General features: G+C 52.2%; 1 protein-coding gene across 5 annotated transcripts in view; it reads right to left on the bottom strand.

The window, feature by feature from the left end:
- Positions 1-52: 52 nt before the first annotated feature.
- The window catches only part of SPATA21 (spermatogenesis associated 21), a 29778-nt gene continuing 4827 nt past the window's right edge, over positions 53-25003 (bottom strand). For 3 of the 5 annotated variants that reach the window (XM_053920453.2, XM_053920454.1, XM_045190569.2), the window contains 13 exons: positions 23435-23592; positions 21854-22005; positions 20157-20376; positions 15699-15997; positions 15278-15326; positions 11010-11464; positions 10498-10586; positions 8474-8611; positions 6946-7017; positions 6714-6831; positions 2217-2392; positions 1284-1458; positions 53-758 (listed from right to left, as the gene is read on the bottom strand). In XM_053920453.2, coding sequence (XP_053776428.1) covers positions 725-758; positions 1284-1458; positions 2217-2392; positions 6714-6831; positions 6946-7017; positions 8474-8611; positions 10498-10586; positions 11010-11464; positions 15278-15326; positions 15699-15997; positions 20157-20376; positions 21854-21981 — 1953 coding nt within the window. In that variant the 5' untranslated portion in view covers positions 21982-22005; positions 23435-23592 and the 3' untranslated portion in view covers positions 53-724. The remainder of the gene's footprint in view (positions 759-1283; positions 1459-2216; positions 2393-6713; positions 6832-6945; positions 7018-8473; positions 8612-10497; positions 10587-11009; positions 11465-15277; positions 15327-15698; positions 15998-20156; positions 20377-21853; positions 22006-23434; positions 23593-25003) is intronic. The other 2 variants (XM_053920455.2, XM_053920456.2) reach the window with 2 other exon arrangements.

The following is a 25003-nucleotide window of genomic DNA, read 5'->3' on the forward strand; positions in this document are numbered from 1 at the left end:
CTCCTAATTTCTTGCTGCGGCTGCTTATTTAATCACTGGGAGCTGTCTGCTCAGTCCCAGGGAGGGGCACTCTCTCTGTTAGAGAAATAGGCCTGGGGTGGTCTGTGTGTTGAGGGACAAGGAGCCACACCCTTAGGCTCCAAGGGAAGGGGCCTCCAGGTCCTGGGGCTCCGTTGGTGAGAGCGAGAGTGAGGCGCTTCCTGACCTTCCATGGGGTCTGTCCCTCTTAAGGATCAGGGTCTTTCCCAGGCACTTCTATGTTCACCACTCCGAGCGGAGAGAGTTCCTGCCCTTGTGGGGCTCCTAGTCCAGAAGGAAAACCTCATCTGAGGAGAACCCCAGCTCTGTCCTTTGGGAGTGCACAGAAGATTAAGTATTTGCTCACAGGCTCACCTCTAGCTAGAGCCCTGACCCTGGGCAGGGTTTTGAGGTGCCTCTTGCTTCAGGGGTTCTCAAGCCTGAGGGAGGCTGGGGCCCTGTGCCCTGAGAGCCTTAGTGGAGGAGTGAGAACCTGGGGGGGGGGGGGTCTTCCTTGGCACCAGAATCACAAGGAAGCAGGTGAGCGCCCAGAGGGCAGGGGCCCCTGGACCACCCACAAAGGCTGAGGTTCTTGGTGTTTATTGGCTTACCAGGCCACAAAAGCAAAATCCAGCAGCGGTCCCTGCGTAATGACATATCTATCTGCAGGCTTTCAGCATCTGTCCAACATCAGGACTCTGCAGGGTCAGTGGGTTCGAGCCGGCCCAGAGCTATGGTCCCTAGGGAGCGGTGGGAGGAAGTGAGCCGCCCCATGTACCCAAGGGGAGAGGAGGCCTTCCCTGGGAAGTGATGAAGCTGTTTGGGCTCAGACGCCTGGTTCCAAGTCCAGTGTTCCTTTTTCCCCAAAGAGCCGGAAGGGGAATGCTGCAAGGGAGGCTTCCCTCTACCCAGATGCTACGTCTGTTTCCCGCTACTCCTAACATGGACCCAGACTTGGCACAGGACTTGAGTGTTAAACCGCTTGATGAGAAAGGCAGGTAGTGCCAGCCTGAGAGAGAGACAGCATGTGCCACTGAGTTCTGGGCACATGAAGGCACACGTAAGTACCCTGACTTCTCAACTGTCTACTTGGGGCACCGGCCCTCAACAAAGCTTCCTTTCTCCCCCTCTCTTTTTTCCTCTCTGTAGCAACAGTGTCCTGGGCATCGTTTCTTAGAAGGATGGATTCTCAGGTTAGGCCAAGGGCCTAGAAGGGAAGGAGGTGGGTGAGCCGGGGCTGGGGCCCCTGGTCTCTGGGCACCTACCTGCTTCCTCGAGATCCTGACTGGAATAAGAGGCTATGGATGTCAGAGCCCAGGCTGATGGGGTTGCACTGGTCCAGCACGTAGTGGCTGCCTTGCTTCCGGCCGACCATCTTGTCCAGCCTCGGGCAGAGTGGGACACAGGGCACCTGGGCATAGGGGCTCTGCAGGTTGGCAGCTGTTGACAGAGGAGAAGGCAGGAGAGGGGAATGCTTGAAAGCACACTCAGCCTCTATATAAGCTGGAGAGAGTGATACCATCTCCCAGTGGATGATGAGGATTGAAGGGATAGTATATGCAAAGCGCTCAGCTAAAAACTGAGCACAGTGTAAGGGCTAATAACAGCTTAAAAAGATGTCTTTTGTGATGGGTCCTGACAAAGCTGGTAGGCACACTCTAGACTCTAGAAGGGTCCTAGCCGATCATTTGGCCCACAGTGGAAGTCTAATAAATAGTAACTACTATTATGGGGAGGCTGCCTTGCCCAGTGAAAAGAGCACAGGTTTTGGAGTCAGACCTGGGTATAAACTCCCTTTTCTAACGTGGGAGCTTGGGCAAGTTGCTTAGATTTACCCAGTTATCTGTAAAACGAGGTAAATATGGGATTACGGTGATTAAATTCTAGCGCGTCTGCAAAGGACCTAGCACAGTGAATGATTCCAGTGGGTGCTCAATAAATGAAGAGCCGGGAGCACTGATCACACTCCCTTCTCAGCCCTGACTCCTAGGACTAACCTGTGGTCAGCACTAAGACACTGGGAGGAGTCTGCTGAAGGCCTTTGTCAGGGGCCTGAGGATGGGGTAGTGATTATCAGCCACACAGTCAGCCCTAAGGGGGAAACCATGTCTCAGCACTTGGTTCTGGCCTTGTGGGGGCCCAGGGAAAGGGGCCAATACACAGGAGAGCAGAGTCCCCACCTTGTCCAGGGCCCTCACCATAGTTCTGCTGCTTCAGCCGGCTCAGGATCCTGAGGACCCTTCTTTCTGGGACTTCCAAGATGTTTGCCTGCTGCGGGTTGTAGGGAAGCTTCTTCCGGGACCGCAGCTGCCTTATGGCCGATTCCATCTCTTGGGCCTTACCCATGCCTTCCTTCAGCTTCTTCTGGTAATATCTGGGGAGGCAGTGCCGCCCGGCTTAGCCTGGCCGTGTTTAATTCACCCTCCTCCTCCCTCCCTCTTCCCTCAGTTCTGTTTGACCAGCTGTGGAGCAGGAACAGACTCAGGAGTTGGGAGACCTGGGTGGTAGTCCCAGCGCTGCCATTAACCTCCTGTGACACGGGCAAGCCAAGGCTCTGCTCTGAGCCTCAGTCACAGTCCTCCCTCTGTAAATGGGGGAGACGGTTCTCTCATTCCTGTCACAGCACGTCACTTGACTTATCTGAGCTTCAGGTGTCCCCGGGATGAAATGAATCGAACAGTTCACGTTTTATAGGGTTAAATAGCAAGGCCTAATACCGTCCTGCAAACCAAAAGTTCGCCAGTTCAATTCCCACTCAGGGCACATGCCTGGGTTGCCAGCTAGATCCCCCATTGGGGGCATGCGAGAGGCAACAGGTTGATGTTCTCTCCTCTCCTCTCTAAAAATAAATAAAATTTAAAAAGAACAAGGATTCTATCAAGCACTCAGCAAAGCATGTGGCCCACGGAAAGAGCTTAGTAAACGTTACGTTTGATCCCTGTCACTGATGTTTTTATTGTACTTAGATGTGCAAGTGCTGCCTAAGTTAGCTGTGCAGTTAACTCCTGCGGGTCTTCCCGACTTCAGCTTAAGGGCGATCTCCAGAAAGTTCTGGCTCCGCCTGCAGACCAGCTCCACTCCCATTGCCGGGCCCCATACCCTGTACTTACTCCGTTGTAACCCACAGCTCTGCCTTTTCTCGACTAGACTGCGCAACAGTCATTAGTTCAACAAATATTCATGGGTGTTTACTGTGTGCTGTCCACCCATCTAAGTACTTGGGGAAGAGTGGTGCAGGGCGCATACTCATTTAGGATCTCTTATCACAGTCCCTCGGCCCCACCTCTCACTCTAGCCACGGCCGCGAGGGCTCCCACCAACTTTGCTCAGTCACCACCTGACTCGGTCTTGTCTCGGGCCGGAGCCCCTTGCTTCCTGTCCTGGGGCTTCTCTGACCCATGTGCCACCCTGAGGTGCAGGGGAATTAACCCCCTTGTAGGGGGCCACCTTTGGGCAAAGGAGCCAGCAGCTGAAGTATACAGGCTTCTCTTTCTTCCCCTGACTGAGTTCTGAGCCCCAGTCATAGTCTCCTCAGAAGGTGCTGGGAGTGGTTGACTCGCTAGCACCTCCTTGTGTTGGCTCCTGTGCTGTTCACATCCCTTCCCCACTCCCATTCCCTGGAATTGCTTTCTAAATCAACTCCCGAAGCACATCTCTAGTGGGAGAGCCAGACATGAACAAATAAGTAGAACACGATACTATGGCAGTAGTGATGGATGCTCTAAGGGAAAGCCAAAGCAGGGTAGGGGTAGTCAGGAGGGGCTATTTTGAATCCTGGAGGTGGTGGCATTTGAGCAGAATGAGAGGAGGGAGCAAGCCAAATGGAGATCTAGAGGGAGGGGCAGATGAAAAGGCCAGGAGGTTACAGAGAGCTTGGTGCCCTCTAGGAACAGCAAGGAGGCGTGGGAGAGAGTGGGGAGATGTGGGCAGCAAGATGGCAGGGCCAGCCAGCCTGGGGCTTTGTAAGCAGTGGTGTTGGGAAACCATTACGGCTTAAGCTAATGGTTCTGCAAGGGCCTCTGCCTATCCCTGGGGCCTGGGACTTTGGGATTTAATGGGCTTCACACACAGAAAATAGAAAATGAATACTATGGCCCTCACATGGAGATTGGATCTAGACCCCCTGTGCAAAACTGGAACCTGAAATGGCAATGCACTGCATAAAAAGATGGACTAGAAAATGGCCTTGGCTGGTGTGGCTCAGTGGAGTGAGCGCTGGACTGTGAACCAAAGGGTCGCCGGTTCGATTCCCAGTCAGGGCACATGCCTGGGTTGTGGGCCAGGTCCCCAGTAGGGGGCACATGAGAAGCAACCACACATTGATGTTTCTCTCCCTCTCTCCTTCCCATCTCTGTAAAACTAAATCAATAAAATCTTTAAGAAAAAAGAAAATAACTCCACCGCACGGGGCCAGGAGGACATGAGCCATGTGAGCGCAACTCTCACGCTCACGGATTTAAAGGGAATTGCTGCTTTTCACCTCTTTTCCCCGCCCTGCGGGCTTGGCTTCAGGTGTGTGGCTGGTCACTTAGCTTAGGATTGGCCTAGGGAATGGTGGAACGATGAGGTGGAAAGGAACTGGGTGCTTGGGGAGACCTTCCTGCCTGCTTCCTCCAGGTTATCAGTATAAGAGAGGAATAAACTATCTTGTTTGAACATTGGGTCAAGTTCTTAACCGAGACACTTAGAATTCTATGCCCAGTTAACCTATTTAATACGTTTGGGGTAGAATAAACACTTTCGCAGACTTAAAAATTCCATCTCCCACACATCCTTTCTCAAGGAGCTACTAAAGACCACATGTTCTTCCAAAATGAGGGCATAAACCAAAAAAGAAAAGGAAGATATACATACAGAACTCGGGGTCTAACACTGGGAGAGGCAGAAATAAAGGGAGATCCCACAACGGCAGCGTGCCTGCCACCTGGGACAACCAGTTTAGATGCGATCGCTATAGCGTAAACAACAGAAACTAGGGCTGGCAGTGCCGTGCCTGTTGTTGGATTACTACTGCCTTAAAAAAAGATCCTCACCTGAGGGTATGTTTATTGGTTTTAGAGAGAAAGAGAGAAACATCAGTGTGAGAGAGAAACATCAACTGGTTGTGGGCCCCATGTGCACCCCAACCGGGGACTGAACCTGCAACCTAGGAATGTCTCTGACTCAAAGCCCCAACCTTTTGGTGTACAGGGTGATGCTTTTGAAAGAGCCTATATGATCAATCACTTTTTGCTACACTTATATAGTCAAGCCAAGTTTAATGAGACTAGACTTATTTTTACAAACAAATTAGTCTCTGATTAGCTTTGATAAAAATGGGGGTGATTATAGAAAAAATTAGTCCATGTTTCAACAAAAACTAACACACCTCTGTGGCTTGTTGAACAGTGCCAAGTTCACTGACTTTGAGTTTTTTGTCCCATTAATAAACTGACTTCTGCCATTTTGTGCATTTTGTCAGTAATTAGCATTTCCCACTTTTCTCCCACCCTCCAGACTTGGCATCACTAAAGTCTAGAGTGCTCTTTCCTCAAAGCCCTGCAAACTAAAGCTGAATGAGTTAATACAAATGTCCCCCCCAAATCACAACAAATCACGTAAACACAACCTTTGCGCCTGCAACTATATGGGCCATTCCTCAAGTTCACTGGAATATCCTGTGACCCGGTGCCACCACCAAAGACATTCACACTGCAAGCCAGGAAATGGACCAGATGGCCGCTGCCTGTCTGCACCCCGCCATCTAAAGATGCTTTCAGCCCAAGGTGTAAACATCTTCTCGACCTACTGTCCTCTGGACTCAAAAACTGAGCTCATAATTTGTACTAACCTTTAACCTCTGTTTCCCTTTTGTCTCAAAGAAATGGCCCTCATTAAATGCTTGATTGCTCACACCACATGCAGGCCTCACTCTGGGGCAGTGCCCTCCTCCCACCTGCTCCAGCGCCTCTGCAAGTGAGCCACCAGTCTGGACTGGCCTGTTCTCCGGACTAACAAGAGGCTGATCCAATGAAATGCTCGGATGTGCTCTTTTCTGCTTGTTCCAGTCTATGTTTTCCTCCCCTCTTACAGAGCTCTTAGCTCGAATTTCTCTCCACAGCCACCAACTAAGCTTTTAATATGTGAAACTTCTAGGGAAGTTTTGGGGCTGGGGAGTAGGGGAACAAATGAGTTCAGGACATGCCACCCCAAAATAGGCTACTTTGGTGTATTGATTATTTTGAGTTAAAGGCACTTCAAAAACAGCAGATGCCAAAAGGACACCCTGACCTCCCCCTTCCTGAAAGCCGAGAAGACACTCCCACATGAGAGGTGCCTTCCCTGTGCCAGGAGAAAGAAACATTCTTTTCTTTTAAATCCTCACTTGAGGATATGCTTATGGATTTTAGAGAGAAGGGGAGAGAGAGAAAGGGAAATATCAATGTGAGAGAGACAGAAAGATGGGTCCCCACCAGGGATCAAACCTGCAACCTAGGTGTATGCCCTGACCGGGGATTGAACTCACAAACTTTAGGTATAGGGACAAGGCTCCAACCAACCAAGCCACCCAGCCAGGGCACTTAAGTCAGTCTTGTTTGGGTTTCTTTCACTTGAGGCGAAGAGTCCTCTAACCATCAAAAGTCTTCAGCTGCCAAAATGCTACGTGCGGTTTCTGTGTCCCCAACCCTCCCCCTCCCACAGCCAGCCCCACTCACTCGGTGATCTCCTCCAAGGCTGCCTCAGGTAAGGCCAGCATCTCCACCAGCAGGGACAGGATCTCAAAGAGCAGAGTGTGGGGATTCGGGGGAGCCGCGTCCGTCGAGGCGTTCTGTTCTGGGGACATGGGATGGTGGCTGCCATTACCATTTGCTAGCCCTGGGTGCTCCCCACCCTCATCCACCTGCTCCCTCCCCTGGCTTTGATGGCCCTGGGTTCATCCCTGCTCACCCACGGAGCAGAAGAAGCGTTTGGTGTCTGTCATTACGGCCAAGAAGTCTTTGAAGCCCACGTGACCATCTCCTGTGGAAGCCAGAAGAACACGGGGTGGCTAGGGGCCTTCCAGAGTGGGTTCAGGCATTGCAACCCAGGCGTGATTATCAATATTTACTCATTGGGTTTGATGATAAAAGTAGCTCATATTCAATGCAGAAAGCATGGCACCCACAGGAAAGTAGAAGGCAAAACTTAACATTTCCTGGGTTAGAAGCTCCCAGAGCTTGAGTCCTTCAAGGCAGCAGTCTGAGTTCACATCCCAGGTCCACCACTTATATTTTCTTAATACCACTAAGCCTTAGTTTTCCCATCTATAGGGTGAGGACAGCCAGAATACCTATCTCATGGGAGATAAAATGAGGCACAGTACTTAGAACACAGCCGTGCATAGAATGTGTGCTCACTACATAGTAACTTGTTATTATTACCGTGTGCTAGTGACTGCGTGAGAATATATACATACACACAAGGCTCCCAGTTTGGCCTTCAAGGCCCTGCTATACCTGCCTGTTACCTGTCTCCGCCTCACCTGTTGCCAAGTTCCTCCAGCATTGACCCACTTTTCCACCAGGGACCATGTTCTTCCCTGTTTGGGGCCTTTGCACATGCTGCTTCCTCTTCCTAGAATTTTCTCCATCACCCTCCAACTCCTTCACTTAATTAATGCTTCCCCTGGACCATCCCTTCCTCAGATAAGTCAGAGCAGCCCAGGTCAGATCCCCCATCAAACACTCTCATGAAATCCCTGAACTTCAACCACACACTCAGAAGAGCTGGAATATCACGGAGGTTCTGGGGAGGCAGGAACTGGGCCTGTTTTGTTCTGCGCTGTGTCCTCCAGGCTTAAGACAGGTAGGTCTTAGCCACTGTTCTCTGAACTACCTGACAAATGAATGAATAATCTCTAATCTTTCAAACCACCCTCTTGGAGGGGATCAATACTCTTATCCCCATGTCACAGATGAGGCCTGAAGCTAGAGAAAAGAAGCTTGTTGCTAGGGTTGCGTGGGGGCAGAGCTGGGGTCAATTCCTGGCTTGTGTGTGAAGACTCACACTTGTGCAGGGAGGGGGGAGCAGCGGTCAGGGTCCCAGGCTCTCCACAGCCCCGCTGCTGCCCATGCCCTGCACCCTCTTCCCCGCGCCTAGGTTATTCCTTCCACCAGGAATGCCCCCTTTTCTCTCTTCTCTCCTAGCTTAGTGGGTTGGGTGTTGTCCTGTAAACTGAAAGGTCACCGGTTCGATTCCTGGTCAGGGCATGTATCTGGGTTGTGGGCCAGGTCCTAGGTTGGGGTGTGTGAGAGGTACCTGATCGAAGTTTCTCTCTTTTCCCCCTGCCTTCCCCTCTCTAAAAATAAATAAAATATTTTAAAAAGAATTTCTAGACTGCGACAGCAGAGCATTAAACCAAGGGCAGGGCCCTTTACACTCAGAGCCCCGTGCAACTCTATGGGCCTCGCGTTGCCGTGGAGCCTCCCCCACTCACCGTCAACATCGGCGCTTGTCAGGGCCTCCTCCACCTGGGCCGGCGTCAGGGAGATGCCCACGAGGAGCAGGACGCTCTCCAGGCTGCGTGCATCCACCTCACCGTGGCCACTGAAGATCTCAAAGTAACTGTGGAAGGCTGGGGCAGGCGGTGGGGTTATGGGACGTGGGGACATTTCTCGTTTCTACCATTCATCTCATACCCTCCAGCCACCCTCTTGCCCAGTGTCCTCTCCTAGCAGGGCTGGGTGGAGGGACAAAGGAACCGAAAGAGTGAAAGTGGAGGATGTGGTCCCCTCGCCTTACTCCACTCTCTACACAAAGTCAGACCGAGGGCTCAGCTGGTGCGGCAAAAGCTAAGCTACTTAGCAACCTTCACTCTGCACCAGGAGCACCCTCTCCGTGCCAGGCCCTGCGCTAAGCTCTTTATAGCCACCTTCTCATTCAGCGTTCACAAACAGTCTTGTAAGAGCAGGGTGCTTGTTTCTTTTGTAAAGCTGGGGAAACTGAGGCTCAGAAGTTAGGTCACCCACAAGACAGGGCTTTCTGACTCTCAGTCTGCACCCTTGGCTTTGGTGCTCTGTGGTCCCTTGTCTGCGTGAACACGGCTTCTAGGACCGGAGCAGAGGACCCGGAGGGTGCCAAGAAAGCCCTGCGGTAGTGCTGGTGGGTACAAAAGCCGTGTCCTGGTCACGGCCTGGGTAGCTCCTGGTTTCTCAGCCCACAGCAAAATGCGGGTTAGCATCCACAGACCTGGTGAGAAGACTGGCTCGGGGTTGCGGTCATGGGCAGAACTGTGTCCCCCCGAAATTCCTATGTTGAAGCCTTAACTCCCGGTACATTAGAATGTGACTGTGTTTGAAGAGAGGGTCTTTAGAGGTAATTAAGTTAAAGTGAGGCCACAAGGGTGGCCCTTAATCCGATCTAATCGGTGTCCTTGTAAGATGAGGAAATTTGGATGCACAGACACACCAGGGATGTGCTTACACACAGGGCAGGCCGACTGTGTGAGGACACGGGGGGAAGGCGGCCATCTGCTAGCCAAGGAGAGAGGCCACAGGAGGAACCAAACCTGCCAACACCTTGACCATAGGCTTCTAGCCTCCAGAACGGAGAGGAAATAAATTTTAAGCCACCCAGTTTGTGGTACTTTGTTAGGGCGGCCTGAGTAAACTGATCCAGTTGCCATGGTGAGGCCCTGCCCTTCTCTGAGCCTCGACTTTCTCATCTGGAAGATGGACATAGCAGTGCACCATCTGCAAGCAGCTGTGTTAATCGCTGCCTGGCACGTAACAGACTCTGTAAGCCTGTGAACGTCAAGGATGCGGTCATAAGGAGCCAGAGCCTGCATTCAGGACAGGCAGAAGAAGGGGCCACTGTGGCCAAGAGGGTCCCAGGTTCTAGGGAGGAGTGAAGGGCAGAGGAGGGTGCACACCCGCTCTTCCAGGGCCAGGGCGAGGTGTGGCCAGGCTGGCAGTGTGCACAGAGGGCTGAGTAGGCGACCTCTGGGGCCCATGCGAAGCAGCTATCGGGTAGGTGGAGTCCCAGGGCCCAGCCCCAGGAGTGATGGAGAGCAAAGAGCACAGCACCTTGCCCAGGGTGGGTGTTCAGAACTTTTACATTTTCAGGTGGGGGCAGGATGGTGTGGGACATGGGCCCTGCCTCTCACCCAGGCTGCTTCTAAAGAGGACCAGTAGAGTGGGCTCGGGTGGAGAGAGGCCAAAACACCTCCAAAACCTTGGCAGGCTTGCTTTGATTGCTCAGTGAGGTGGCCGTGGACCTGGGAAGCATACTGGACCCCAAATGAGAGGACCCAGCATAAGGCCTGGCCTGGCCCCCCACCCTCCTACCCTGCACTGTCCCCTAGCCAGATAACCCACTGGGTCCACTCACAGGGCTGGGGGGGAGGGGGCACAGGACAGCAGTATGATCTGAACCCACCCTCACCCCAGGTCTAAGAACCCCAAAGGCCTGAGGGTTCTGCCTGCCCCTGTGAGAGCCTTCCCAGGACAGGCCTGCCCTCACCTTCCTCCTGCTTCAGGGTGAGGTGCTCCTCAGCCAGCTCCTCCCAGTTCTGAGACAGCTGCAGGGGGCAGCCTTCCTCCAGCTCCTGCCTGCAGAGGACAGAGCAGGGCTAGGGGGCCACATCCAGCCGCCTGCCCCTGCCCAAGGCTACCACTCAAGGCAAGGAAGGAGAGGGCAAGGGGGAAGCCGGCACAGAGGAGGTCATGGGCAGGGCCCTGGGGGAGGCTTGGAGAGGTCGTGAGAGGCTGAGTGACCCAGGGGAGGAAAGAGACAGAGGCAAGGGAGACAAGAAGAGAGGCTGTTGAGGGGCAACAGAAAGAGAAAAGGGGTCAGGAGACCAAGGTGCACGGACAGAGAGCTGGTGGAGAGGACACAGAAGTGAGGAGAAACAGAGAGGGGGACACACAAGAGGAAATAGGGGCAGTGACAGGAACAAGAGTCTGGGAGAGAGAGGCCAGGGACAAGGGGACACAGGCTCTGGACCTGGACACCCTTTTTGGGGTGGCTCCTACCGTGCCTTGGCGTGGCTCGGGTTCCTCTCGCCGCTCTGGTGCAAGAGTGCTGCCTTTCTCCAGCCCGCCTCCGGGGCGGGCGCTGGCAGGACTGGGACAGGTACAGAGGCTGGGACAGGGGCTCCCACAGGGGCAGGGACTGGCCCAGGGGCTGGCTGCCGGGCCCAGGAAGGGGGCGCAGTGGGGGCCGAGGCCGGGGTCTGAGGCAATGTTAGAGGCAGGCTTGAGGCTGAGCTGGACACAGGGGTCAGGGTCCTGGGGGACTTCCGGTTTGGCAGGGCTCGAGCCTTGGTGGCCCTTCGATGAGTGGCCTCCTCCTCTTCCACCTCCAGCAAGCACTTCATGAAGCTCTGGCAGCTGCTCCCATGGTCCTGGGCACCTGTGGCTGCTGTGGGCTCCTGAGGCTGCTTCTGGGCACCGTCCTGCTCCTTTCTCTCTCCAATGGCCCTCACCTCCTGGGGACAGGACAGGGGGAGAGAATTGGGGAGGCCTTCAGCCAGCCTGACTGTCCCACAAAGTCTCTTTGTGCCCCTACTCTCCAGGGCACCCTCACACTGCCCCTTCCTCTCTGGGGCCCTGGGGGATGCTCTCAAATCTTGCAGGTACCCCACCAGGCTCCCACCCCAGGGGCTCCCTTGCGCTTGACCTGGGCTCTGCCACCTCCCGGCTCTCTGAGCTGTGGTCCCACCATTCGTTCATTCCCTTTGCTGCAATCAGCAAGGCCTGTGGTGGTCTGGCCAGAGGTAAGCTTCTTGAGGGCAGGGACCTCGTCCGCTTTTATCCTTGTCTACCCAGCACTCTTGAGTACGTAGGCACTCAGTAAATTCCCCCTTGTTGGTTCAGCAACCCATCCACCCCCTGCATCTGCCCCTCCCATCACAGGGGTCTCAGCTGTCCCCAACCAGGCCATGCCCTGCAGGCTCTAGCCCAGCCTTTTCTCTCAAAGATGCAGCTCTGTCACACATACACTCTCTCTTCCTCAAACATCAGCTCTGCTTCCCCACCAGACTGCTCCCACGAGTATGCAAGCATCCATATTATCATCCTCCTTTAAAAGATAAAACTCTCCCGATGCTACAAACCCCTCCAGCTGCTATCCCAGTTCTCTGCTCTTTCTTTTTATTCCTTGAAAGACCTGGCTGTCCTCCACCTCCAATCAGTTTCTGCCCACCACTCCCCAGAGCTGCTCTCAAGGCCATGGTCAGGTCTCTGCACTCCTGAGCATCCACCCCTCAGCAGTGATGGCCACAGATGACCATCTGTCCTTCTGCAAACGCTTTCTTCTCTAGACTTTCACTCTCACTGGCTACTCCTCCCTGGCCTCCTCTGCTCTTCCTCGTTCTTCCATTTCTAAATGCTGTAGGTGGCGCGCCAGGGATTTGTCCTCGGGCTCCTTCCTCTGCGGAGTTCACACTCTCCTAGAGGTTATCTCCATTGTTCTGACATTTGCACCTCCAATCCTGACTCCTTTGTCCTGCCTAGCTCCAGATGTTCTCCTTGACATTTCTCCCTGGAGTCTAGAACAGGACCAAAGCAGAACTTCAGGTTCCTCCCATGTGCTCCTTTCCCAGCGCCACCACCTCGGTCGAGGGCACCACCAGCTGCTCAGGCCCCAGACCCGGAGGCCTTTTTGATTTCTGCCCGTCCTCCTTTCCCACCACCCTTCCCACCAGTGAGTCATGCTGCCACATCCCCCACCCCTGCTGCTGCCCCCCAGTCAAGTCATACCATCGTCTCCTGTCCAGGGTGCTGTCACCGCGTCCAACCTTGGCCCCCACCCAAGTTCATTATCCACCCCACTGCTACATCAGTTTCCAGATTACATCAGTTCCTCTCGTTCTCTTGCCTCAAACTCCCCAATGGCTTAGTGTAGAATTAGAATTCACTCCAAACCTTCACCCTGGACTTAAAGGCCCTGGGTGGCCTGCCCCCACCACACCTCTAACTTCATTTCCCATTCTCTCCCACTTGGCTTCCTTTAAAAAAAAAAAAAAGATTTTATTTATTTATTTATTTTGAGAGAGAGAGGAAGGGAGGGAGGAAGAGAGGGAGAGAAGCATGAATGTGTGGTTGCCTCTCCCACACGCCCTGCTGGGACCTGACCCGCAACCCAGGCCTGTGCCCTGACTGGGAATTGAACAGGTAACCCCTTCGTTCACAGCACCCAATCCACTGAGCCACACCACCACCCTGGCTTCCTTCCCCTACTCTGGCCTTCTTGCTGGACTTGGTCTTGACAAACTCATGTCCATCAGGGCCTTGGCACTGCCGCTGGCTCTACACAGAATGTTCTCCCACATCTGTACACGGCTTGGTTCTTTCTGTCATTTGAGACTTAAATGTTGCCTCTGGACTTCAGAGTGCTCCGTCAGAGAATCTATTGTCTCCCTGCGAGTCCCTCCCCTTGTCCAGTTTGACTGGCATTACTGCTGTCTACAGAGACACTAGTTATTGGTTCACGTGTTAACGATCTCCCCCAACTAGATCTTAAGCTCCATTCAACATTAAGTCCCCAATGTCAGGACTGGCGCATTGTCTTCAATAAATTTGTGTTAACCAGTGACTCTGATTGTGTCCTTTTTCTTGGTGACATCTGAGGAGCCAGCTCACGTGAATGAAGCACTTAGTGCAGACTAATGACGGTTGAGCATCCTGCAGCCCAGAGGGAGGCTCTACTTCTCCCCCGCTGGACTCCTTTGACTGTTTTCCTGAATTAAGGGCAAATGCTCAGTTTCTGTCAGGCTTCAGACAAATATCACAAGCAGTTCTGGAACTCCTACTCCATGGTGGTGGGGCAGGGCCCAGGTAGGGACCCCAGGTGGCAGCCATGAGCCCAGTCTGTCGTCACCTCTCCCAAGGCCCTCAGGGCTGCCAAAGTCCAGGGCCTGTGGCCCCCACTCAGATCCAGATTCTGAGCCCCAGGCGGGTAGGGGTCTGTCTCAGAACCTCCTCGATTATTCCAGGACCCAGCACCGAGCTTGGCTCCTTGAAGTCGCTCAGCTCCAGTGAAGAATGATGCCAGGGCCCCAACATCTTTCCTTGACACCTTTTGACACTTGGACACTGGCTCCTCCCTCTTCCCTCCCTGAGCCCCTCCTACCTGGCATCACATGTCTTGCACATGCTGCTGAACTGACCTCAGGTAGCTCCTCTTCTGCCAGTGCCCTGCTACTCCTGAGCCTGCAGTGGCTCCCTCTGACCTTCAGACTCGTCTTCCATCCACCCATACAACTCATACTCACAGTCAGTGACTGGAGGCGGGTGTGGGCCAAGGGAGGTGTTTGTATTTGGTGTCTAATATTGTAGATACTAACCCATGTTTGGATGCTGATGGGACTGATCCTGTAGAGATGGAGAGACTGATCATAAGGGAGAGAGGGAATAGAGGCTGGGATCTAATGAGTAAGTGGGGGACTAGCAGATGATGGGGGCAGGGACCCATTTTCATGGCCTCCGTTGTAACCAGGTGAAGGCAGGGGTGGTGAAGTTGGGGGTGGGGAGATGAGGTCGATGAGAAGCTTCTCGCCTTTCAAAGACACGTGAGGCCGGCTCAACAGCCCAGACACATGGCATGGAGGGTAGTGTTGTGAAATGGCATCCTGGAGCCGAGGGAGAGTGGCATGGCCAGGCAACAGCGGAGGATTGCCAGGAGCTTCTGACACGAGTGGTTATTGCTTGAGAGTGAAATCCATCGACAAGACAGGATTTTTCTCCAAGCACGTTCAACTGTTCATACGTGGGCAGAGGGTAAGTGGGTGGCTGGCTGTAGCCAGGGTTGGAGGTGGCCAGTGAATACAGCAGAAAGAGGCAGGGGCAGGTGACGACTGTGCAGTCACAGGCTGCCCAGTCACGTCAAAGTACTAGGAAGTGGCAGAGCTGGTGGAGGTTGGTGGGGCACAGGCCGGAAGGGGGTTGGGAGCCTCCCAGGTGTTCAGGGAAGCTTTGGGTTCTATCCTGTGATCCAGAGCAAATGGGTGGAAAGAAATCTATGCTGATGTGGAAAAAGCCACTATACGACCTGGGATGAACCCAAGGGCTCAAGAGTGTAAGAGCATCGTTGACCCTCACCCAAAAGGTGTGTGCGCGCACACACATACATATACGTCAACAGACATGTGCATGCATGCACAGGCATGTATACTCACACAAAAACACAGGAACACACCCCTTCCCCAGTTTGACTCCAAATACTGTCCCATTTCTGCCTCTGCTCCCTTCTTCCTCCTGATGCCCTCACTTGTCCCCATCCCCACTCTGGCTCTACTTACTGGTGGAGGAGCAGGCCCCGGTGTTGGCTTGGTCTCTACAGCCTTGACCCTAAACAAGGGAGAAACCCTCCATGGGGGAGGGGCTCAGCTCAGGGCTTGCCCCTTGCACCCACCTCCTTTCAGCCCCCTGGACACTCAGGCCCCCCACCCTGGCCTCAGCACCCTGGCCTTTGACTCTCAGAGGGACTGCTCGCTCCTTCACATCCCCACGTGGGGACATGGCCCGCAGCACAAAGAATTCTGGTATTAGAGCTCTTGTATGGATCGGGAAATTCAAACCCAGAGAGACTTGACTTGCCCAAGGTCCTACATCAGGTCAGAAGCCGTCAGGACAAGAATTCACCTCATCTGTAACCTAGCAGAAGCGTATTCTTGCTGGGGTCAGGGAGTGGGAAGGGGGTGGCACCAGAGGACGGCTTACCAGTTTTTGGGTGTGTTAGGTCCTGGCATGGATGGCAGGAAGGAGTTAACAGTCTTTTCCTCCGGAGTTGTTGAGGCCATGAGGGGCGTTGCCTCCTGGGAACTGTCTTCATCTCCTCGTGGGCCAGGCTGTGGCAGGGGCCCCTGTGGCCTAATGTGCGGGGTGCCCGCCTCCTCGGGGGGCTTGTCTTCCAGTTGCTCTCCACAGCTGTCCAAGGTGCAAGAAAGCTCTGTTGGCTGCACTGTATCCATCCCATTTGCTGCCTGGTGACCTGGGATGGGCTGACACTCCAGCTGCTGCTGAGGACAAGGACACCAAAATGGGGAGCCCCATCCTGGCTCCCAGGTGAACCTCAACACTCATCTGGAGACCAGTTACCACAGGCTTAGTCTGCCCTGATGCTGCAAGTAGCATCTGCACACCTAGCAGGCCTAGAAGGCTGCACAAGTCGGATGCCCCGCTTTGAGGGAGCAGGAAGTTGAGACCCAAAGACGGCATGCGTGGCCGACCCAAAGTCATGATCCCTGCTTCTGTGTAGAGGCAGAAGGGGAGCCTAGAGCAAGTGAGGGGATCCTCTGCAAATGGGGTTCCCCAAGGGTATTTCAAAGGATAAGAATCCCTCATGGAGCACCCTAAAAGGGAGATTTTTACACCAACTGACTTCAAGACTTAGTGTAAAGCTATTATAATTAAGACAGCATGGTGTTGGGAACACAATTGAGGTTGCTACCTGAATCTGTGTCTCCTGGGCTGCAGCTAGCTCCTTTTTGCTCAAATAAATGCCTTTTATACATATTATGAAAGACAGTGTGGGTTGGTATAAGGATGGATAAATATAAGAATGGAACAAAATAGAGAGTCCAGAAATAGTTTCACAATGATGTGGTCAACTGATTTTCGACGGGTGAGAATTCAGCAGAGAGGCCTTCCAGTCAAGGTGGCTGCGTAGATAGACATAGCTTGCCTCTTCGCGTGACCACATCAGAATTACACTAAGATATAGACCAGCCGTCACTCAGAACAGTCAGAAATCGAGCTGAATGGAAGTCTGACAACTATGGAATCAAGCTGAGTGGAGGTCTGACAACTACAGGATTAAAGAAACCGTATCATTCCAGGCTGGTAAGAGGGGTGCAGATGTGGAACGGGCTGGTCCCACAACCACGTGGATATAAATTTGGGAGGCATATCTTGGGAGCAAGGAATCCTAGACCCACACTAGGCCCCCCAGCCCAGGGTTCCAGAACCAGGAAGATAAGTCCCCACAACTTCTGGCTGCAAAAAGCGGCAGGAATTGAGTCGGTGGATGAAATTTCTGGAGCCCCACGCAGTTCTTGTGAAGGAACGCATGCATGGACTCACCTACTCAGACTCACTCTCTCTGAGCTCCGGCACCAGAGTAGCGGCTTGGAAGGCACCAGTGGTATGCAGGGAGAAACTGGAGTGTCTGGCATCAAGGCGAACCTTTGCTAACCGGCCCCCCCCCCCCCTCCCAGAGAGCTGACAAGCTGGTGCCATATCTGAGACTCCATCAACCTGGCTAACACTGTTTGACCCACCTTGGAGATCCCCAGAGGCTCTGCCCCATTCAATTTACAGGCCCACCCAAGAGGCTTTTCTGTAAGAATGTCTGGTCTTGGCTCCTAAATCCTACCAAACAAGCAGCAGCTGTCTTCAGTGAGCCCTAGCAGCAGCCAGATTAGATTCACAGCTTGGCTTCACCTGGGAATCTCCAAGAGTAGCAGCCATCTCAGAGAGCTTTAAGGCTCAGACAAGGTGCCTCGGGCAAAACACAGGTGGGGCTGATCTTGGCCTGCACCACCCTGGAAACCCCAGGGCCAGAGCACCCAGTGGACAGCTACAGACCATGTAGGGGCACCACCGCCCTGCCCCTGCCCAACTGATCCTCCACGGAGGGCGGAGATTGGTGGTCAGTGGTCACAGCCAGTCCTTGCAGCTGACTGGCCTGGGCAAATCCCTCCCATTGACCTGCTGACAGCAACCAAGGTTCAACTACAACAGAAGGGTGTACTCAACCCACACAAAGGGTGCACCTCGAATACCCAGCTTGGGTGATAGGGGAGGCTGTGCTACTGAACCCCACAGGACACCTACTACTAGGACAAAAGTCACTTTCTCAGGCCCTCTTTCCCAAAGCTGGCTGGACCCCATAAAGCATGAGTGACCCTAATTGTTTTATGGGCCTTTATCCTCAGGACTAGAAAATTCCTGGAAGCGCCCTGAAGGTGCAGAGCTCCAGGAACTCACGAAATAGGACATACCAGACCACAGCAACCTGAGACTCAGACCCTGCCAAAGATAACATTGAAACAAGTTACAGCCTAACTGAAACATCCTGCTCTACAACCGCCCCCTCGCCCAATAGAAGCCCAAAGCCCTAGCCCCTCCCGGCTGGTGCGGCTAGTGCCTACCTCCACACCAGCCCTCTCCCTCCCTCAGGAAAGTAAAACCTTCACACTCTGCACTTTCTTCTCTTTGTGAATTCTTTCAGCCCTCATCACTGACCACCCTGACACCTACTACATTAGGCTACACTCCCAAGACACGGGTCAAAGCAGCTCTACCTGATACACAGAAACAAACACAGGGAGGCTGCTGAAATGAGGAGACAAAGAAACACGGCCCAAATGAAAGAACAGAACTAAACTCCAGAAAGAAAGCTAAAGGAAATGGAGCTAAGCAATCTATCAGATGCAGAGTTCAAAACACTGGTTATAAGGATGCTCAAGGAACCTTGTGAGGACCTCAGCAGCATAAAAAAGATCCAGTCAGAAATGAAGGGTTCACTACTTGAATTAAAGTATAGTTTACAGAAAAACAACAGTAGAGTGGATGACACCGAGAATCAAATCAATGATTTGGAACATAAGGAGCAAAAAACAACCGATCAAAACAACAAGAAGAAATGGGTAAAGAGGTGAGGGGATTCAGAAGTACAAATAGGTAGTTACAGAATAGCCATGGGGATGTAAATTACAGTATAGGAAAGGTAGTAGCCAAAGACCTTACTTGCATGACATGTGGACATGAACGAGGGTAGGGGGATTTTTTCCTCTTTGCTCTCCCCTGGGTAGAGGTGAGCAAAGAGGAAAAAATCAGGACAAGTGTAATAGCATAATCAATAAAATGTCATTTAAAATAAAAATAATAAAATAATGGGCAAAGTATTTCAATAGCCATTTCTCTGAAGCAGATATACAAATGGCCTATAAACACACAAAAGGATGCTCATCATCATTAGTCACCAGGGAAATACAAACGAAGACCACAATAAGGTTCCACAATACGCCTGCTAGAACGCTTCGAATTAGAGACGAACCATACCGACTTGGTGGGGAGGGCCTGGGGCAACTGGAATGCTCATACATTGCTGATGGGGATGTAGAATGGTACAACTGCTTTGGAATAGAGTTTGGCAGTTTCTTAATAAGTTAGACATGCACATACCATATGATCATTCCACTCCTAAGCATTTATTTGCCTAAGAGAAATGAGAGCACATGGCCATGAGGACATGAGAGCTGTATTTGCAATTGCCTAAAAGCGGGAGCAAACCAAATGTCCATCCACAGGTGCGGGGGTGAAAAATTGTGATACATCCATACAATAGAATGTTACTCAGCAACAAAAAGTGTTGACCCACACAACGGCACAGACAAATCTCCAAATAATCCCGCTGAGCACTGAGTGAAAGGAGCCAGACAAAAGGAATGAACGCTGAATGTTTCCATTTGTGTACAATTCTAGGAAATACAAACAAATCCATAGCGACAGAATGCAGATCAGTGGTTACCTGGAAAAGCTAGGCTGGGGTGGTGGCGGGGAATGCCACAGCAGCACGAGGAAACTTTCAGGGGTGACGGATTTGGTTATTTCCTTGATTGTGGTGATGGTTTTGTGGGGATATATACATATGTCCAACACCCCAAGCTGTACGCCTGAAGTATATGCAAGTGTATGTCATTACACTTCACTGAAGCTGTTTAAAAACACAAAATCTTGAAAATATGTAGAAAGGTATTTTTGAATAAGTTTGGAAAAGGCGCCATACTATAACCATCACTTGCAAGTCCCACAGGGCTAAGACACAGCTTCTAGGACATCCTGGCGTAAAGCAACCAGTTTGAGCTTTGTTAAACCTAGCACGTCCCAGTTTTAATTGTATGCAGACCTCCGGCCCCCGCACCTGCTCCCTGCCCCCAGCACCCATGGACGTACCACGGGGCCACTCTGGAGGCAAGTCAAAGGCTTGCTGTGGGCAATCGAGACCATCCAGAATTACGTCAGTAACCTACGGTAATCCATACAGACTGTGCACGTGACATCTCCAGGCACAGAGAGGAGCAGACACAATGTACCAGAAGGGCAGCGGGGGTCCTTAATCTCCCTGTGGGTCTGTCACGCTGTGCCTTCCCGCCCAATTGTCACGGACATTACCTGGCACCTCTTGGGGGCCAGACACTCCACTGTCCCTGGGTTCTGCTGTCTCCCCTGCAGGTCCTCCGTCTCCTTCGCTGAACCCTGCTGCTGAAGCTCTTCCGGTGCCGCAGGGACCCTGGAAGGCAGCACCCCCCACTCACTTCCTGGCTTGGTCTGATCCTGGCCTACTTGCAGTTCCTTGGGCTCTTCCTGGGGGACCCAAGATGACAGCTTCTTCCTGGGAGAACAGACAAAGGGACCCTCAGGTCCTGGACTGGGGCATGGTTTTATATTCTCATACATCTCCGTAGTTACCGGGGCACCAGTGCTGAGCTAGGTACACCACAGGTGCATACGTGATGCCTGGGAGAATGAATGAAGGACTGACGCAAATTCCCCAAATCATAAGCACTTTGATGTCAATGTTTAGGGGAGTTAGGATTTAATATTCTTCTTATTTATTATTTTTAAGAAAAATCAGAGAGAACTGGAGTTCAGAGAGGCCGAGAGACCCGAGCCTGGGGGTCAGAAAGCTGAAGCCGACAGCTCAGGGTTTGAATCCGTGAGTCTGTGTTGATGTGTGTCCCTTCAATACCCTGGTAGTTCCTCCAGGCTTCCTCCTATGGATATACATACATATTTGTAACGAGGGTCATTTAATGACCCTCTTCAAGTAATTGCGTAATTTTACATGGTTGAGACTGTATTGCATCTACAATTTTGCAGCCTTTTTCTCATTTAACATTTTCCCCATCATATTAACATCATATTAACACTCCCAAGGCAAGAATCTTTCATAAGCATGTTTTTTAATGACTGCATAAAGCCCTGTATATTATAGATAATTATAATTTACTAAACTGTTCCTCTATCATGGGCATTTTGGGCACACAGGCTCCGATTTTTAGTGTGTAAAATAATGTTACAATGAAGATGTTTCCGCATAAAACTTTGCCTGAATCTCCAATGATTTCCTTTGGGCACATTTCTAGAAATGGACGAACGGAAAGACAGTTTTGAGTCAGTTTGAACAAATGTCAAGCTGTTTAAGCAGGTGTGTTGGCGTGGTTTTCATTTCCAGCAGCGCGGTATGCAGTACCTGTCTCGGGGGACTTGAACCTGGCTTTGACTGCGTCCCCCAACTTTTCATGTAGAAGAGATTGTGTAGAGGTTTCTGGTTGTAATTACACTTAAACAATAAGCTAACCAGGCTTGACTATCCCTGTTTCCCAAATCCTTTACCTTGCCTTTCTCCGGCTCTTGCTTGATTTTCTCATTTTAGAAAGAATACATTCTCACTGCGGAGAAGTTTAATATACATCTATACCTATGTATAGGAAATACTTAGAAAATAATAACAATAATTCCATGTAAAAGTATGTTTCCATGTCTCTCAGCCTGTCTTTTGTTCATTCTTCTATTAGTTCACCGAATATGTATTTATTGAGCATCTACTATGCACCGGGCACAGCCCCAGGCATAAGGAATTTGAGGCTTAACAAGACACAGCAGAAGCCTGTGGTCCAGTGAGGGCTCAGACAGAGGCCGACACAAATAATGGTGTGGTGCGCTTTGTGTGATGAGTGAGAAGTGCAGGTGCTGTGACTGGGAGGGTCCACCTTGGTCGGAAGTACTCCCTCCTCTCTCCCCAGGCTCTAGGTGGGTCACAGGAGGTTCTCTCCTGGATCCGCTCTCTGGGAAGGCCCCCCGCTCACCCTGGGTCTACCAGATGACTCTGCTCTGGGGTCCTGAGCTCCAGAGGCCCCTCTTCTGATGCTTCTCTGTGTCCAGGCCTCTTCTCTGGCATTTCGGGGGCTGATGAGGGCTCCTTCCCACTGTCCATCCCTGCGGCATCTGGAAACACGACCTGGAACGAAAGTGCTCTTGGTGCCGGCTCGAGGGCTGGCTGTGAGTACCCACTCTGGAAGGATACCCCCCACTCCCTGGGCATCATCCCCACCTCAGGGACAGGGAGATTCTGTGCCTAACTGGGGACTGTGTTGGAGAGAGGCAGGGAGGAGACAAGAGGCAGGGAGAGAGAGGCTGTGGTACAGTGCCAAGCCAGCTGAGAGGTTGTGGGTCAGCACTCACGGCTCTGATGTAAACCTGGAGTCCAGAGTAGTACCTGAGCCAAGGGTATCCTGCCAAGCATAGCTTGACAGAGCACCCTGGGGGCTTGAAGACCCTCAGGAGGTCTGAGAGAGACTTCCACAACTTCCACTACTATTTCAGAGCTCAGGCTCAGAAACTGGGTTGTGATGCCCACCTTGGTGTATCACTCTCTAGCTGGGTGACCTTGAACCAGTGACTTAGAGCCAGCTCCAAGCCTCACCTGAGTCAGCAAAATCCAGACAACCTGGCTCAATGCCCTGGCTGGTGTGGCTCAGTGGATTGAGTGCTGGCCTGCGAACCTACAGGTCACCAGTTCAATTCCCAGTCAGGGCACATGCCTGGGTTGTGGCCCAGGTCCCCAGTAGGGGGCACGCGAGAGGCAACCACACATTGATGTTTCTCTTCCTTTCTTTCTCCCTCCCGTCCCCTCTCTCTAAAAATAAATAAATAAAATCTTTTTAAAAATAAATTTAAAAAAAAGATTCTGGTGTGAGCTAACAGTAAGGGCACCTGCCAGGAGGCAGGGCCTGTGCCAGGTGCCTCAGAGATTCCACCCAGTCAGTCCTCACCATGACACACGTGAACACTGAGGCTCAAGGTGGGTGCAGTGTCACGTCCAAGGTCCCACAGCTGGTTGAATGGCAGGGCCAGACCCCATGACTACACTTTGAAAAAATCTGTCCCACGGGACTTCTGAGCTCTTAATATACTAGCATGCATCATAGATGTAAACTCCAAGTTCTTCTGGGGGCTAAGGAACAGGAGCTGGGCACGTCTGTATATGGGGGACTCTAAGGTCTCCGATGGCAATATGTAGTTCACCAAAGCACCCCCACTCTGCCCTGGACACATTCCTTTCTAAAGCCTTTCTGCATGTCTCTCTCCTGCCTCTCCCACCTAAATTCACTCTCTGCCATACCGCCAGCCCCTACACAAACATTCTGCTTTTATCTGCGCAGACTCCTGCAGTCCTAACGCCATAGCCCCCCAGCCTCTGAGCCTGCCCCCACCTCTGTCTCTCCAACACCACCCCCCACCTCATCCTTCAAGCTCCCACTGCTTTTCCAAGCTTCCAACCACCTTAGCCCTCTCTTTAGCCTCTGAATTCTCTTGAGGCAACATTAGCACCATTTCCATGGACACATCATGGACCCCTTTTCACAGTTTCTAGAGGTAAATCCTACCTCTCAGTGAGGGCGTGTGACCTGGAAGCTCTTGATGGGGATTCGTCCACTTGAAATCACTACAGGCCAGCCAACATCCATGGGGGAACCTTCTATTTGCTGGTCACGTTTGCAAATGGTATTCTCCTAACCACTCTGTGAGGTCAGTGGGTCTGGCCCTGTTTTAAAGATAAGGAAGCCGAGGCTCAGAGTAGCCCACTGTCTCGTCCGATACCCCATGGCTGGCCTGCAGAGGAACTGGATGCAAATCCATGCTCGTGTGACTCCGAAGACTGCTTATCTCACCCCAAAATGAGCTCACGCCCGTGCGATCAACAATTGTTTAACAGACACGTGCCCGTGCTAAGCAGTGCCAGGCCTCGGGGACACATGAGGTGTTCTGGCAGCTCGCACGTTTTACAGGGCCACAGGGGAGGAGCCCCTCACAGCTGCTGACCAAAATCCGCCTCCCTCCTCCTTTCCTCCCAGCCCTGTCTGCCCTGCTGTCCTTCCTGCAGTTAGGCTTGCACCCCCACAATGCAAACAAGACCTCTGCTCCCAGGGGACCCCGTGCCCCACGTGGCAGCTCCAGCATCCCAAGGGCCTAGACTCTCACTTCCCACGAAGAAGTCAGCATTGTGACCAAGTCCCTCTCTCTTCCCTTGGAGCTCCTCTCTCCTCCCTTCCTCTCTCCCATGAGGGTTCCCTAAGCATTCCTGCCCCAGGGGTGGATGACCCATCTGGGGGAACCCCCCACCACACCCCTCAAACACGCCCTCCATTGTTCACCCTCTCCACCTCAGAAAGCACAGTCTCAGTCTCAGAATGCTCAGGCCCTAATATTCCACAAGGTGAAGTTTTAAGTGGGATGGGGCTCCAGAGTCGGTGGGAGACCTCACCCCCTTCGTCAGCTTACAAACTGAGAATCTGGACCAGGAGGGGAAGCCCGCAACCCTGGCAAGAAGGCATGGAATCTGAGGACGGAATTGAGGGAGGTGGGTGGCAAATATAGGCTGTGCCCCCCCCTCTCCGGCATTTGGTACCCTTTTTATTTCCACAGCGCTGTGGAGATTTAATTCCCATATCATCCAACTCACTCATTGAAAGCATACAGTTCAATGGCATTCACCATATTCACAGGACTCTGTGATCATCACCCTTGGAACATTTTTGTCACTCCAAAAAGAAAGTCCAAACCCCTCAGCCATCACCTCAATCCTCGCACCACGCCCCCAGCCCCAGGCAGCCACTAATCTGCTCTCTGTCTCCATAGATCGGCCTACTCTCATTCTAGACAGCTCCTACAAATGGAGTCGTGCAGTATGTGATCCCGGGTTACTGGCTTCTTTCACCCAGCATGATGATTTCAAGGTCCATCTATGTTGGGGCAGGTATCAGGACTTCGTTCCTTTTTCTGGCCAATATACCTCGTTTTAAATAGCCATTCATCGGCTGATAGACGTTTGGATAATGCTGCTAGGAACATCCACGTACAGATTTTTGTGTGGACATGTTTTCATTTCTCTTGGGTACATACCTAGAAGTGTAACTGTGGGGTCGTACAGGAACTCTATGTTTAACTTCTTGGTA

This window comes from Desmodus rotundus, chromosome 3 (genome assembly GCF_022682495.2).
Source record: "Desmodus rotundus isolate HL8 chromosome 3, HLdesRot8A.1, whole genome shotgun sequence".
Classification (NCBI taxonomy): Eukaryota; Metazoa; Chordata; class Mammalia; order Chiroptera; family Phyllostomidae; genus Desmodus; species Desmodus rotundus.